The 16884-nt window shown below is 43.5% G+C and overlaps 1 protein-coding gene across 1 annotated transcript; it reads left to right on the top strand.

Moving 5' to 3' along the window:
* Window positions 1–750: 750 nt before the first annotated feature.
* golga3 (golgin A3) lies at window positions 751–16726 on the top strand. The gene is made up of 24 exons (XM_085787862.1): window positions 751–810; window positions 1949–2249; window positions 3418–3699; window positions 4625–4737; window positions 5366–6084; window positions 6238–6346; window positions 7437–7743; window positions 7838–8040; window positions 8169–8306; window positions 8849–9010; window positions 9110–9478; window positions 10345–10422; window positions 11317–11580; window positions 11708–11802; window positions 12079–12295; window positions 12636–12779; window positions 12932–13129; window positions 13235–13351; window positions 13448–13587; window positions 13729–13861; window positions 14176–14298; window positions 14527–14691; window positions 15000–15166; window positions 15280–16726. Exons 2-24 carry the CDS (start codon window positions 2078–2080, stop codon window positions 15470–15472), a joined length of 4608 nt encoding a protein of 1535 aa, XP_085643988.1. The 5' UTR covers window positions 751–810; window positions 1949–2077; the 3' UTR covers window positions 15473–16726.
* Window positions 16727–16884: the final 158 nt, after the last annotated feature.

The raw sequence follows: 16884 nt of genomic DNA, 5'->3' as shown, positions 1-16884 counted from the left end.
AATTTTTTTTTAATTTTTTAGAATCCTATATGTGTGAATACCATCATTTTGTTTGTTTATTTTTCTATTTTACATTCCACATGCCAAATGGCATCAGTTTTACAAATATGAACCGAATACTATTATTAGGCCTGTTAGGTCCGGGCCAGGTCAGGTCAGTGGTAGTGTGGTGTTATTTCTGGACAGATGTAATCAAAATTCAACCTATAAGTGATGCTTAACCCAGACTAAAGGGAGATTTAAAAGGAAAGAAGACCAGTGCAATAACTAAATTTAAATCCTTTATGTAGAATCCAGTTTAATCCCATTATACTAAGTAGTGCATGATACAGTGTGCACATTAATGCAATCCATGTAGGCCTACTGTGTGGACAGTATGGCACAGGGCTCAAGAAGTGGCAGCTATGACCTGTGTGTAGTCAGTCACCTCTGCCAGTGCCACCCTCGGTTTCAGGTTCATCGTTGTAGCACAGGGACGGGGGGACGGGGGGAATAAGGCGCTGCGCTTTGGCCACAAGGGTGAGGCAATGTACCACATCCGCCTGATCCAGCAGAACTAATGTAGCCTAGGCATTTCAAATATATATTTCTAGAATAAAATAACAATACAGTAGTTTTTATTTTATTTTATTTTATTTTAAAATTTTAAATCCAAACGCTATGAGCAGGCACAGCCCCTGTCCGCCCCCTGAGCCCCCCCCCCTGCTCTGACAGATAGGCTTGGTCTGTCTGCGCCCTGTGTTTCTAGTCGGACAGGTAACGGGACGGAAACCAAACAGCCACGTAGTAAAAGGCGAAGCTCGCAAAAAGGTGAGCATTTCATGTCTTTTCATACATTTACCGAACATGTCATTTTATCATTTACACGTGGGGTGTGTGACGCCTTGACGCGACAGCAGAGTAATCCGTTGAATCAGCTGAACTATGTCAGAAATCACTGCTGGAGCTGCGATGGCGAGCCGAGCTAACGAGCTAACGAGCTAGCACTTAGCCCGACAGCTCCCGTCGTAAACACAGGCAGCTAGCTTTGTGGCTAGCGCCGTTAGCTTGATTCATTCGCCTCCCATCAAGTCTGTTATCTATGACCATTAGCTGCTAGAGCTTATCCAGCGGCAGGGACATGTAAAGCTGATATAACAGCTAATATAACAGCTAATATAACCACCGTCTATCAGCGACTGTCCTGGTGAAGCCCAGCGACATGATGTGAGATGGTGCTCAGCGGCGGCTAGCAGAGCAATCCTGCTACTGACACATCACAACAACAACTTAGCATCACAGTCCTGCAGTCATCTGTAACATATGGCAAATTATCATAATATAGTGACAGATGTTTAGCAGTTTTGAACAATATCGCAGTCACAGCAGGACAGATGTGCACCTAAGTCTCTAAATCCTGATGTGCTAATCTCTTATGGTCGCCGGGGTGCCGACAAGTGTACAACATTATGTAGAGTTGTTGGTGCAAATTCAACAAACTCGTCTGCATCATTTCTAGCTGACAGTCCTCAGTCTTTCCCGGCTGAAGGGGTTAACTCTAAATGCCCATCCTCTGGTTGACAAGGCGCGTGTCTGACTTATCAGCAGATTCCTGCTGTAATCTAATTACATTTTTACAGACTGAACCTTTTAGCTGATCGTCACTTTCTGCCTGTCATATGTGTTTGCTCACTTGTTTTCTCTGTGAAAGTGAAAGGATTCAACACGAGTTAGTTGCTAGTTAATCTATATTTAACGAGCTACAATCTTCTTAACCACCAGGCCATCTTGTTAGCCCTTTACTTGGGCTTAAAACCAGTTGTGTTGTTACATAACATTAGCACTGTCTAAATGAGATCAGCAGTAAGGAGTCCCACCTTCTGAGATGTGTATTGGTCTTTACTATGATTCATGTTCTGCAAACAAAACCTCCCAATTATACCACATACGAACTGTTTTCTCTCTACAGATCTGCCAGTATTCAGAAGTGTTCCTGGACACTGACACACGCCCAGCTGGCCTGCCTCCTAAGAAAATGGTTTTGTGAGACGTTTTTTCCAAAGCGGCACCAGAAGGACTGTGACTGTCCAGTTTCTTAATGGAAATGGAAACTAACCATTCAGAAGTAGCTCAAACAGAAGCCAATGCTTACCAAGAAGGCAGAGTTATCACATCCAAAGAGATTGAAGCCCATGTCATGGAAGGGGATACACTACTGAAACAACAGGGACGCACAAACACAGAAAACACAAAAGGGAATATTTGTAATGGTGAGTCTGGTCTGTGTGTGTCTGTTTACATGCATATTCATTCTATGCAAACAACACCATGGTAATGTTAAGATATACAAATCCTGTGCAAAGCAGAATGTGTCTTACCAACACCGTGGAGCCTGGTTAAGAAAGTCTATTTTGTTATCTGTGGATTTGTTAGATTAAAAAGATTAGATTAAAAGTATTGCCTCATTTTCACTTCTATTAAATTCATATTATACAGGTATGTTTGCAGCAGTGAAGCAGTGGTTTTAGGTTGAAGTGATTTGGTGACCTTCATAGCCTAGAAATAATTGTTATTTTTTTTGTTGTTGTTATTTTTGATATTCTCCCACTGAGAACTAGCTTCCTAATGCGTTATATGAGCTTTCCAATTTGAAAAGTTTGTTTCCCTTTGGGGATATTACTAGTATCTATTTTATCTAACAATGTGTGCTGCCACGCATGACCTGTTTAGTTGGCTACCACCGGGCCCGAGGCCCTCTGCTGCTATGTGTTACACCGCTCTTTGAACTAACGTGTTAAATAGCTGAGCTGAATTCTAATTAGTTTGCCATCAGAAGGCAACTGTGTTTATTGCCCCAAACACTTAAGTTTTAGGAGAAGAAAACCAAACTGAAAATGTGAGCTTTTAGTACAATGTAGAGTTGGGTTGTGCACGAGAGATGGTCCAAATCAGAGATGGTTCATTAATCAGAGGATCCTTTTCACTAACTTGCAAAAACCTCAAACAATGATAAAGACTTGCTGTGTTTTCCTGTGTTTTTCTCCAATTAGCAATAAATTAAAGCTGTAGAATGACTATACCCCTGATAAATATGCAATGATGATAATTTTCTTTTAAGTATTACCGGTAGATATACAGTAGTATATCCAATGTCCATGACTGAATAAGCAGCAGTCAAAGTTGAAAAACATATTTAGTGCATATTTGAATGTGATTCAAATTTTTTTCTAGCACAAAGAGCCTGGTAATTATTATGGTAATTGTTAAGAGTAGGTGCAGCTGGATGTGCTTCAGTTGCCATATGCTGCATGGTGCTGTAGCTTGACAAAGTTGTCAAACCAGTTTCCTAAGAGAACTGACTACTGCTCAGCGTAGCTCTTGTCTTATCATGGCTAACCGTCACATTCCTTGGGGCTTCTTCTTCCCCTTCTCTTCCAGGTCCTGTTAGTTCAGACCTGATGCCAAATGGAGATGGACTGGCAGAGGGTCTCGTCGCTGCAGGGGATGCCTGTATGAATGGGTCCCTGCTGCCCACGGCCCCCCCACAGAACAGCAGCTCCCCCGTCGACTCCCAGACTCAAGGGCCCTCCCCAGGTGTGGCTGCTTATCCACCCATGATGCTAGAGAAGTCTGAGGGGGCTAGTGCTGGGGTCACGGTTCACACGAGTGATGCATTGCAGTCGCTCAGACTCAGTATGCCTATGCAGGAGACTGAATTGTGTAAGCATAAACTTATATGGAGTGAATGCCCCCTCTATGTCCCCCGTATTTAAACCTCATTTTGCTGTGGGATGTTTGGTTATGTGCATATCCTTTTTAACTCCCTTGTCTGTGTATTATCTGATTAACAAATGGATTCGGTGGGAATTTCTTTTTAGTTGTTTGAGTTTGCTTCCTTTCTGCAACTCCCAAGGCATGTAATTGCCTGTTTAGACTTTGGTGTGGGTGCTTCATTTGGATCACTGTTTGGACTAATGGCTGCATTTTGGAACTAATCCCGCTGTTATGTTATCTGTTACGTGGGATTTCAAAGGCATCAATGCTGTGAGCACAACCTGAAATGTATTTTTAGGGGCTTGTGGTGAATTTGTTTGGCTTTATATTATAGCTCATACACACAATCTATATGTGTTTCACCACATGAAGAATCCTATAATTTACTGACTACAGATCGGCTGCTGTCATAACTGAGGTCAAGTTTTCTATGTGAGTATTAACAAACCAAGCAAGGAGAGAGTGATATAGTGTAGGGAACCACCTCAATAATTCACATAGCCTTTATTGGTGAAGCTTGTGCCTGACAACACCAATGCTGTCACCTGTAGGTGTCATGTAAAAACAGTGCAGGTGTAATCTGTAACTCACTTGTCATTGTTTCCAGCCTGGAGATTAACTGCCTTCCATTTTGAATTATTTGTTAATTGTTGGTCGGAGTTCAAAGCAGTTTATTCTTCTTTACATACGGCCGACATCGTACAAGTATGCCCGACCAGGTATACAGCATAGGGATCACTGCCAGGATTTCCTCTTTTACAGTTGTAGAGAAGCTCGTCCCGTGTAAAACTAGAGTACTTTTGTGTACTTGTGCATGATGTTATACAGATTTCTTTTTTTTTTTTTTTGGCCTAATGTACTGTCCCTTTAGCCAACCAGAAGCCATCACTGGAGATGGAGAACGAGGAGAAGATCCGCCTGGAGGCCCGCCGGCGCCTGGAGGAGCAGCTGAAGCAGTACAGAGTGCAAAGGCATAAGGAGAGGGTGAGTGAGCCGAGCATTCAAAATGTATCCTGACTTAATAATAATAATAAGACTTTATTAAGGACACAATCAGAGGTCCATAGGGACTAGAAATACATAAAAGACAGATAATAAAAAACATGGCAACAGTTAATGTAAAACAAACATGTAGGTTAGCCCTCAGTTTCCTTTCAAAACCCTAGTTTCCTCACCCACCTTTGTCATCCACTCAGCAATCGTTGCCCGTCTATTAGAGATATGCTTCCAAAAGCAATCAATACAATTTGAAGAAGCTTGATAGATAGAGTTGTGACCCGGTGTATTAGTGTTTTCAGCTTTGGATTTCTGCTATTAGATAAGACGTGTGTTCGAGTTGGCATTCAAATCATGTGTCCGCTGAAGCGTGTTATTTTCTTGTGACCCAGGTGATTCGCAGTTTAAACACATTTTCACACTTTGGAGAAAATATTCTGCAAGTGCAGCTTTGGCTCCAATAAGTGTTCTGCATTTGTGTATTTGTTTTATTGATTTTCTGTCATTGCTTGGATTTAGTTAGAAGTTACTGATTTCAAACTGTGCAACCTTCAGATTTCACATTCAGGTTTTCTCAGCGGTGGAAGACCATTGATTCTTTTCATCTGCTTTCCAGTCTCACCGCAGCACCGGCAAGACCAGGCCTTCCAGCACCCTGGACCCAGAGCTCATGCTGCATCCTGAGGCTCTGCCTCGGGCCAGCACCGTGGCCATGACCACGGAGTACTCCTTCCTGAGGACCAGTGTCCCACGTGGTCCAAAGCTGGGCAGCCTGGGGATCCCTCCCTCCAAGGAGAGGAAGTCCAGGTCCCCCCGGCCCAGTAAGATCCACTCCTTAGCCGACTACAAGTCCCCTGAGAGCGACGGAGGTGGAGGAGGGGGAGCGAGGGCAGCAGACAACACTACCAGCTCCTTCCAGTCCACCATCAGCTCCGTGTCCACGCTGTCTGAGGTCAGTGTGGTGTCAGAGGGCAGCGCCTGCGAGGCCGAGTCCCAGCCCGGCGCTCCGGGCTCCATCGTCGGGGACAACGCCTCAGAGATCGACGGCAGCGAATCGGGGACGAGGCTGGGGAACGACGGCAACGACAGCGACAGCTCGTCTTACAGCAGCGTGTCCACCAGGGGGACGTACGGCATGCTGGCCACAGCCGTGGAGAGGCAGCGGGGGCCCTACACGGTGGAGGGGAGGGAGATCGCCCCCGAGGCCATGGGGCAGTTCCCCTCGCTGCAGGAGGTGCTGCAGGCCGCCAGCGAGGAGCAGCAGCTGCTGGAGCTGCAGCAGGACAGGGAGGGGACCGGGGAGCCTCGCAGCCGCAGGGACAGCTTCTCCAGCAGGTACTGCTCAGAGTCTCTGAAACCAACTGTTGACATATTTTGAGAGACAAAAAAACAAAAGAAAGACAAAACAAGAAAGCTTACAATGCCTGCTTAAGGCCGTAGTTTTAATGATATTAACGTTTATCATTTTCTCTCAATCATTTGTTTTAGTGTTTCTTTGGAGAGCTCAGTGATGGGCCACGATGAGATGCTGCAGGTGATGAAAGAGAAGATGAGACTGGAGGGCCAGCTGGAGTCCCTGTCATCTGAGGCCAATCAGGTTATATAACACATTTCTTTTTCTTTTATTTCTTTTTTTTAATTGAACATTTATGCACACATTACAGCAGGAAGTACAGAACAGTATGGGACAAGGGGCAATTACAGAACAAAGAAAGACAGAACAAAACAAAGAACAAGGGGTGGAATTGTGATAAGGGGTGTTGAGCAGGCAAATTGAATTTGTTGGGAATAAAAAGAGAGAGAGAAAACAAAAAAGGATGAACAGTGTGGAGCAGTGGTTGGGCATTAACATGAAATTAGGCATTTCTATAATCATAATACTGTATCTCTTTGTTCTGGAGAAAGTATCCATCCATACACATTTTGTACGTACTACCGACACAAATATCTTTATTCTACTTTCTCTAACAAGCTGCATCCTCAAAAATGACCATAGAGTTGAATAGACTTCTCAAACACAGTTCGTTTTGTAGTAAAATAGACCTTCTTATCTACAAATTATACACTGCACTGAGTGGCATAAACAGCAACCGCCCAAGCTATAATTAAAAAAAGTGTTAGTCATGCTGGTGGCACTAGATAACAGCTTCCTTTCACCGTGAGATACTATGACATTTTTAGGGAACGTACATGGGTGCAAAATGTGTTACAGATGTTCATGGTCGCAATGTATTGTGATTTCATACTTTTAAGTTAAAGTTGAGTTAAAAGCAGGAGCAAAAAAAAAAAAAAAGTAAAATAAAAGAAAATAGATAGAGTTTTAAGTTCTTAAATGCAGGAAGAGAGTGTGGAGGAATGACTGAGTGCTCAGGGCAGGTGGTCGGCATCCCAACCATTTGGCTATGAGGTCGTCCACTTAACAGTTCTTTCTTGCACATTAAGTCTCACACTTCAATATGCTAACAAGGCTGTGTATCATTTGACTTATATCCAATTAATTAGGATCATTTAACACCATAATAAATGTCTGTTCTGCTACTGAGCCAAGTCATGTATCACAGCATCCCAAAAAGATTTATCTTGATGGTTGTTAAGTTACCTGGGCAGGCTGCCCAGATAATAACGCCGTCTTCAAAACAGCGGGAATAACTGAGCGTAAGTGCTGACCACACTGTGCCGTCCTCCAGGCTCTGAAGGAGAAGACGGAGCTCCAGGCCCAGCTGGCCACAGTGAATGCTCAGCTACAGGCGAAGAAGGAGGAGGCTCAGGTCAGCCAGGAGAAGCAGAGCACCCTCACCACCGAGGTCGGCACGCTGCGGCAGAACTGCAGCCAGCTAGAGAAGGCCATGGTGGAGCTTCAGGGAAGTCTGGAGAGCAAGAATGCCAGTCTGGCTTCTCTAAGCAACGACCTGAAAGTGGCCGAGGACCAGTACAACCGGCTGATGGGGAAGGTGGAGGAGATGCAGAGCACTGTGACTCTAAGAGACAATGCAGGTAAGTGATGGCAACCCAGAGAGCTGTAGTGTAAAAAAGAAACCTTCATCATGCCACCTTCATCTGTGTTAAAAATCTATGTTTACTTTTGCAGTTCAGGAGTTGCGTCAGCAGATGGGCGGCCTTCACAGCCAACTGCAACAGGTCCAGCTGGAGCGCAGCACCCTGCAGAGCCGACTGAAGACCTCGCAGGCTGAGATCGACTCGCTGCAGCAGGTCAGACTGTGGTACCAGCAGCAGTTGGCCATGGCCCAGGAGGCAAGGGTACGACTGCAAGGAGAAATGGCAAACATGCAGGTAAGGCTGAGGTCGATGCATTTGGTTTTGTCATCATGTATTGTACTAGACAGACAAAAGTTGTTATGTAAAAGACAAAGCATCCTAAGTGAGGTGTTTCACCTTGGGCTTTTTTTGTTCTTCCCCAGGCTGGACAGATGACTCAGATTGGTGTTATGGAACATCTGAAGCTGGAGAACGTGACGCTGTCTCACCAGCTCAACGAGACCCAACACCGCTCCATCAAAGAAAAAGAACGTATAGCTGTTCAGCTGCAGAGTATCGAGGTACATTCTTCAGGATCTGTTTTTTGACCTTATTCCATCATCATGTTTGTGTTTATATCCTCCCATACACGAATCAGTATGTTGTCAGACTTTTCTAAAGAGACAGCACTGGTTTTAATAAGGAGTGTCGAACTCATTTTAGTTCAGGGGCCACATTCAGTGCAATTTAATCTCAAGTGGGCCGGGCCGGTAAAATAATAGCGTAATAACCTATAAATAATGAAAACTCTTAACTTTTCTCTTTGTTTTAGTGCAAATAAGTACATTATTAAGATGTTTACATTAAATGAACTATTCTTTTACAAAACATATAATGAACAACCTCAAATCTCTGGAGAAAAACAAGTGCAATTTCAACAATATTATGCCTCTTCTGTCTTTAATGTAATTTTCACACTTGGCAAATTCATCCTTAAGGGCCGGATTGGACCCTCTGGCTGGCCGGTTTTGGCCCACGGGCTGCATGTTTGACTTGCACATAAAATGTAGTATGAAGTAGATGGAGCGTATTGTTGTAAACCTTTTTACTGTTTGTGTCGTAGGCTGACATGCTGACCCAGGAAGCTGCTTACAAGCAGATCCAGGATGCAAAGAGCATGGTGGAAGACGACCTGCAGCACAAACTGGAAGAGTTTGAGGAGGAGCGAGACCGTTTAGTGAAACTGGCCAACACAGCCAGCAGCCTGGAGAGGGAACTAGAGCAGGTAGTTACACCGAGTGTAACCACAACCTCATATGTTCAGTAAGATTCTTACTGCACACCGTCTTAAAACTCCCTTCACACCATGCTGCATCTCTCCTAGGTGAAGTTAACCCTTTCCCAGAAGGATGTGCAGCTGCAGGCGCTCCAGCAGGAACATCTGGAGCTGATGCGCCAGCTGACCACCACTCAGGAGAAGCTGCACACCAAAGAGCAGTCCATCAACCAGCTGGAGGCCCGCTACCTGGAGCTGGAGGCCCAGCTGGCCGAGCTGCAGACGGAGAGCAACGCCAAGGACGACAACATCCAGTACCTCCAGAACGAGAAAATTGTCCTGGAGGTAGCACTGCAAGCTGCTCGCGCTGACAAGAGTCAACTTGACGAGGGCGCCGAGCGGCTCGGAGAGGACGTCCTGGTGGCCTCGGACGTCTTAGACCAGCTCAGACAGGAAGTCCAGGTCAAAGCCAATCAGGTATGACATGGGTGGGAGGTGAGCAGAAGTTGGTTTGGCTATTAAGTATGGCTGTCAATCAATTTTTAAAAAATTACAAATTAATCGCACAATTTTCTGTAATTTATCGCGATCAATTTATCGATTAATTAATTGCATTTGTCCACTTCAGAATGAAGCTAATAATGAATATTTATTTACGTAAAATCATCAAAATAATATAGAATAAACACAAAGAAAGAAGAAATTTAAATTCAAAGACTATTTTAATGGCTTTCTTTAAACTTTGAACACAGTTTCTCTCCTGTGACGTACAAATATGGCACAAAAAATAATAACATAACCCAGGCCTACATGTGTTGAAGTGCAGGTTGAATATCAAAACCATCAAGACCACTCCAGACCGCTTCTGCCACACTGACCACATATTGGGATCTAAACGGTTACTTTCTCACATGAAAAATATTAAAACTTAATAAAGTGACGTATTAACAGCTCTACAGGAGGAATTAAAGCAGCTTTTTAGCTGCTTAGCTGCTTTACTGCTATGGGTCAGCCGCCACCGGAAGTAAACCAAACGACTTTTTTTCATGCAAGGTTTAATGCATTAAATGTTTAAAAATGAATCTCCAAAATGAACGTGTTAACTTTGACAGCACTACTATAAAGTACTGCAGAAAATGCTGAGCTACTTGTGACTTAGTCAGAGAACAACTTGCACTTCTCACAGAATTTCTTTTTATGCATGTAGTTGAATGTATCTGTTTTCTACAGTTAGTATTGTCATTAAGTTACTTTAATTTAAATATTATGTAGCATTTTATCCCATTGAGACTGCCTCTCTGTAACTACGTAGTGAATAATAAAAGGCTTTTACTTTGTTACAGATTGAAACGCTACAACAAGAAAATAGTGCCGTGAAGAAACAAGCTCAGAAATTCAAGGAGCAGTTCCAGCAACAGAAGGTAAGACATCTCCACTGCTCCTATGTACAGTTCTCTCCTATTGTGTAAAGATAGTTGAAGGCAGAACAAAGCGTGGACTGTGTGGACTTTGTATAGACATTAGAAGACTTGTCAGAAATCTCCCAGCTTGATAAGACTGACAGTGTTGTGGGAGGATGTATTGTAGACCCAGATGGCTGTCACTGCTGAAGAATGCCCAAAGTGCTGGTTGATAGGTCTCCGTGGACTCGGCGGTGGAGGATGCCATGCGTTCTGGCACTGACAGGCTGTCATCAAGAGCGTGCACTAAATTGACAGAATGACAGAAATATGAATGATATTTTACAGGGTTTTTGTAGACCATCTTCGGACTCGTGCATTAACTTTCCTCTTTGAAATCAGACTGCTATCAGAAATTCATAAAGGGAAAATTGCTGTGCCCCCTCAGGTGCCGAACAAGAAAAAAAGAACTGTCTGTGTTATCAGTATTTGACAGTTTCACTCGCTTTCTCTGTCAATGTTTGATGTGGTCATTTTTATAGCACATCTACATTGAAATCTGTAAATCAGTTTGAATATATTAAACAAGAAAGGAGCTGCTTCTCAGCTCTCCTATGGTGGTTTCCCTTTAACATAATGTGAAATGTCCTTCTTCCTTTAGAAACAAACACAAAGGCTGAAATTTGGGCTGAAAAAAGCACATCGAGCTCTAGACATGATGCAGTGTGGGATTCAAATGTTGTTGCAGCACTCTCTCATTGTATCTCAAATGTCATTTAGCCTGCTGCTTCGGTGGAGACGCATATGAGCGAGCCTACTCCATCGCAGGCGAAAATACTCACTTCATTAACACTTGACCGGTGTTTTGTTTTGCCGTAAACCTCCGTCAAACACAAAATGTGGTGTACTTCACAGGTGATGGTGGAAGCGTATCGGCGGGATGCCAGCTCCAAAGACCAGCTGATCAGCGAGCTCAAGTCCACCAAGAAGCGTCTGTTGGCAGAAGTGAAGGACCTGAAGCAGGAGCTGCTGGGCGTGCAGGGGGAGAAGCAGACGGCAGAGCTGGAGCAGGCCCGGCTGCAGAGGGAGGTGCTGAGAGTCCAGGAGCAGATGAACAACCTGGAAGCTCATCTGCAAACCATTCAGAAAGAAAGAGATCAGCTGGAGACTCAGATCCAGGTATTACATTGATACCGTACATTTCTCACTGAGTTTACTTCATACCATATTTTAAAAACAAGATAAAGAAAAAAAGAAATGTTGAAATTCTTGTATTGTAATGTTAGTTGTTGTTTTCCTGCTGCAGTCTCTGCAGTTCGATCAGAGCCAGCTCGCAGCAGTGACACAGGAGAATGAAGGCCTCAGGAAGCAGGTGGAGCAAATGGAGGCTGGAGCCAAAAAGTGAGTCATGTGCTCATCCAGATTTGCGGAGCTTCAATGATTCCTACAGTAATGACTTGGATCATGTTGTCAGGGGCTATTTATAAACAGTAATGCAGGACATTGATTATACAATTCCTGAATCATTACACGGTTGAAAAGCACATCCATCCACATTGTTACACTCTTTGTTTATCACCTGTATTTGTCAATTAAATGAGATTTGTAACATGCACACTCTTCATTCCAACATTTCCCTGTTGTTAGTAACATTTATTTCTTATACGCATCGAAAAGGGCCATCTCAGAGCAGAAGGTGCGCATGAAGCGGCTGGGGACGGACTTGACGAGCGCTCAGAAGGAGATGAAAGCCAAACACAAGGCCTACGAGAACGCTGTGGGCATCCTGAGCAGGAGGCTCCAAGAGGCCCTGACTGACAAGGAGACGGCCGAGGCAGAGCTGGTCAAACTCAAAGCCCAGGTGTCGGATGAGGGAAACAGCCAGGCATTACAGGTACTGGAACATCCTGTCAGACCTGGGCAGTCACTGTGACCTCTGACCAACATAACTCAGGAATTAATACATTAATTATGACGCTATTTAAAACATGGGTTTAACTCAGGAAGGAGAGGTTGTGGCCGTATTTTCTGATACTTAGCTGGTCAGTTGAAGGCGAACACCCACAAGGCAATGATACTTACTGCAATAAGTAAGACACTAGGATGCTGCTTTAAATTTGCTTTGATGTCCCTTCATCATTAAGATATCTTTCATTTTATTGTGAAAAATCCTGGGTGCACCTGTTTAGTATCAGAAAAATGAAACTCAGTGTGGCTGTACTTCTGTTGTCCAGGAGAAGATTAAGGCCCTGCAAGCTGAGCTGCAGGTTGTGGCCAAAAGCAAGACTATGCTAGAGAAGGAGCTGCAGGAAGTGATCACCCTCACCTCCACAGAGCTGGAGGAGTACCAGGAGAAGGTCATGGAGCTTGAGGATGAGGTAAACTATCAGTTTGTGATAATCCAGTCAGGTTTTGGGAACACAAAACTGCTCTCTGTACCTTTAATAATACAGATCACGACCCTGTAGGAGCTGGAATCACTCAGTTTACATTTGCCGCTTTTTATTAATGACATGAATTCATTTCACAGCTTCAGGAGTCGCGATGCTTCAAGAAACGGATCAGAAAGTTAGAGGATGCCAACAAGAAGTTAGCACTTGAGCTAGAGCATGAAAAAGGGAAATTAGCAGGACTGGCGCAGTCCCACAATTCACTGCGGGAGCATTCCAACATTTTGGAGTCTGCCCTAGCTAAGAGAGAAGCCGATCTTGTTCAACTCAACTTACAGGTGAAAAAACCTGTTTACATCTTATAAATATTGGAATACTTATTTACTTAACAACAAAAACATCCTTTAACAGAACATTGTGTTGACATTTATCCTTTTTTACAGGTTCAAGCTGTTCTGAAGCGTAAAGAGGAGGAGGACCAGCAAATGAAGCAAGTGGTGCAAACTCTACAGCTTGCCTTGGAGAAAGAGAAAACCAAAGTCAATGATCTGAAGGAGCAGGTAAGAGCTCTATGTCATACACCAGAAAGACTTTAAAATAAGTTAACAATGTACATATGTTTGAATGTTTGGGTCTTTATGTGATTTGTCCTGTAGGTGGCAGCAGCAAAGGCTGAAGCAGCCCATAATAAGCGCCACTACAGGGCAGCCATGCTGGAGCTGACAGAGATCAAGAAAGACCTGCAGGCCAAAGAGGACCTGGTCAAAGTTCTGCAGAGTGAAGCGCACAAACTACGGTACACCAATTTGTTTGATGAAAGAATACAGTCAGTCATTTTTGAAAGATACCTTTTTAAAAATCCAATACTTTGTTCCAAAGTCTGTACTAGTTGTACATCTGAGAAGTTATTTATCAGTGAGTGTATGATCCTCTACAGGGCTGAAGATGAGCAGCACACTCAGGAGGTTTCCAGGTTCCAGCAGGAGCTGGCCGAGGCTCACTCACAGCTCCAGATCCTCCGCAAACAGCTGGACGAGGAACTGGCCAAGCAGCCCCTCACTCACCAGGAGGTAGGGCTTCTTAACAAGCAGCCCCTCACTCACCAGGAGGTAGGGCTTCTTAACAAGCAGCCCCTCACTCACCAGGAGGTAGGGGTCCCTAACCAGGGTCACACTGACATGTCTGGCTGATGAATATTGTGACTGCGAGAAGCCAAGCTCATCCATTCTGAAGTTATTCTAATACAACTCTTGAATCGTTGCCCTGGATGATCGTGAAGAGTTTTAAGATCCCAGTTTTTTCAAATTCCATCCAGTCTTTGATCCACAATTTGTTGTTGTGGAAAACAACTGATAACTAAAACTGACTGTTCGTGTCCATACAGGTGGAGGACCTGAAGTGGGAGGTGGAGCAGAGGCAGAGGGACATTGACGCTCAGAAGCAGCAGGTAGAGATGATGGAGCAGTGCCATCATAGGGAGCTGGACAACCTACAGACCGCTCTCCAGGCAAGTGTTCACTTCATTATAAAATATAGGCACAAAGCTGCCAAGTATCGATCGCTGCTTAACCAGATGTTAAAAGTAATTGAAATATTCTTGGATTTATGAATGCACTGCGTTACATGTACTTCATAAAAACGTTAGCCCAGTAAACCGGTAGAATCCAGAGGGAATCGAGATGGAGTGACACTCTAGTCACTCCTCTGTACTAAGAGGATTGTGTCTGGGGTCCAGAACATCAAGGTGGAGCTGGAGTCGGTGCAGGAGGAGCTGAGCAGCACCAGGAAGGATAAGTTCATGCTGCAGGCCAAAGTGGGCGAGCTGAGGAACAGCATGAAGACAGTCCTGCTGCAGAACCAGCAGCTCAAACAGGACCTGAAGCAGAGCCGCCTGAGGAAGGTAACAAACCTCCCTCGCCTTGTGTCATGTGATTATTTTAATGCTCTTGAACTGGCAGTTTGAAAATCCTGTCAATGAATATGAGCAGAAATTGACATCAGACAGTATCACTGAACTAAGAGTATGTAACAGTTTGCTGTTTTGCTGTTACCCAACTGGGCGTACCCTTTAATTTCTGCAGCATGAGTAATGCTTACAATGCCAGCAGCCTCTCTTCAGACAGTTTTAAAGGCCAGTGTTTTCAGTATGATGCAAAATAAGAGTTGCCTACTGATGATAAATGACTAAATACAATGATGTTGGAGCAGCAGCGTATGGAGCTGAAGACTGAGGGGAACCCATCCAACCCAGTGACACCGGTTAAGATCCCAGACTGCCCAGTGCCGGCCTCGTTACTGGATGAGCTGCTGAAACCATCAACTTCAGTCAACAAGGAGCCTCTCAATAACCTACACAACTGTCTACGGCAGCTCAAGTAAGCCCATTTCTGTTGCACATTATCAACATACCTACATTGAGCTTTTTGTTGTGTTGTGGTGAATGTGATTGTACATGAAATGTTCTTTTCTTTCCTTTTTTCTTTCGAAGGGAGGAGATGGACATCCTCCAAAGGCAGATGGAGGAACACACAGTAACAGTGCATGAGTCAGTGAGCTCATGGACAAACACAGAGGAGGGACTGGCTCAAGTGGAGCTTCAAAACAACATCTCCAAATCATCAATGCCGCTAAACAATACGGTGGCAGAAAACAACAACGAGGCAGAAGAGCAGCAGTCATAACAGAAGAACTTTTCTCAGGCCATCAGAGGGAGAGTGGAGTTTTATCCACAAAGGCACTTTTAGCCCCATAATCCCTTTCTCTTTTCTTAACAATTGCTGCCAACATTTGGCGTTCTCCCATCAGCACAGAAGTGCTTTCGCAGAGTAATACTTTATATACCATAGCTTTATTCTTTTCTCTTAATTTGACGGTTGTTTATATTTTGTTATGCTCTTGTCACATTTATTTATTTAGAGTTAAAAGGAATTACAACTTTTATTTGACGGCTTCTCCGAGAGGACCGTTCATCTTCAGTTTTGTTATCATAGATATTAATTAAACTGCTCTGTTGGGCCAGTTTTTCCCCGTTGAATCAGCAGTTTTACTCACTAAAGGGTATTTAGTCATCCTCTTATAATATTAATTCAGCAGCTTTGATGTTGCTTAATGATGACTGACGTTATTTTAAGAAGTGTTCTTGGTGACAGAAACAACTCTGAGTCTGCCACCAGACTGGCAGCGAACTGTTCTTCCATGTCTTTGTGCCTGTGTATGAGTGAAGTCGCTCATCTATGATTTAACTGACATGCTTCTACACTTCCACATGGTTTCCAAGCAGCTTGTGATGAAACATCATCACTTACTTTCATGAAGTTAAAAGTCATACAATTGTGGTCAGTTTTTTGTATGGTCTGTTGTTAAAATGCAGTGTCTGTTGTTACCATATCACCCTGGGTTCTTAAAGTCTAAAAATATTAATCTCAGTTACGTACGGAGGTGTTTTGTCAAGCATGGACTGCAGTAATTCGCACGCAAAAAAGCCTTAAGCAATCTTTAATACGCTGTAAAGGACTAAGTCAGTTTGGAGAAACGTATTTCTGCTGAGGGTGTGTGCAAGATGTTATATGTTTTATTGTTTATGTGTGGAAATCTTTACTGAAGAGTGGTTTATCGTAAAAAATAAGTGGGTGGATCAACTGACATTGCACATGAAGTGATTGCACCTAAACTGAGTGAGAGAGAAAGTCACAAGATAAAGCAGAACAGTTACTTCTACTGCAGGTGCAATCAGATGTGTTCATTTTCTGATGTTACATTTGGTACATACTGTATTTACAAAAAAAAAAAAAGACTACCCTTGAATCAGATGTCATACTTGTTTTATCGTTGTTTCTTGGGTTAGGGCATAAGTTTATTGTTTCCAGAAGTTAATATATAAATACACTTTTGTATGATTGTGAATTCATCATAATTGTTTAATAGTACAAAGAAGATTAAAAAAAAACAAGATCTGAAAATGCAAACCATCAGTCAAAGTGGAGAACCTAATTTTGGTACAGCTGCACTAAAATGTCAGTGTTGAGGGTTCATTGGATGGTATAACTTTGTGCATGCAACTGAGCTGCAGCTGCTGTCAGTGCTCATTCCCATA

The sequence above is a fragment of the Trachurus japonicus genome, chromosome 9 (assembly GCF_045865225.1).
Source record: "Trachurus japonicus isolate A0001 chromosome 9, Traja_1.0".
NCBI lineage: Eukaryota > Metazoa > Chordata > Actinopteri > Carangiformes > Carangidae > Trachurus > Trachurus japonicus.
The sequence above is the reverse complement of the archived record's forward strand: the minus strand, read 5'-3'. Positions and strand labels throughout refer to the sequence as shown.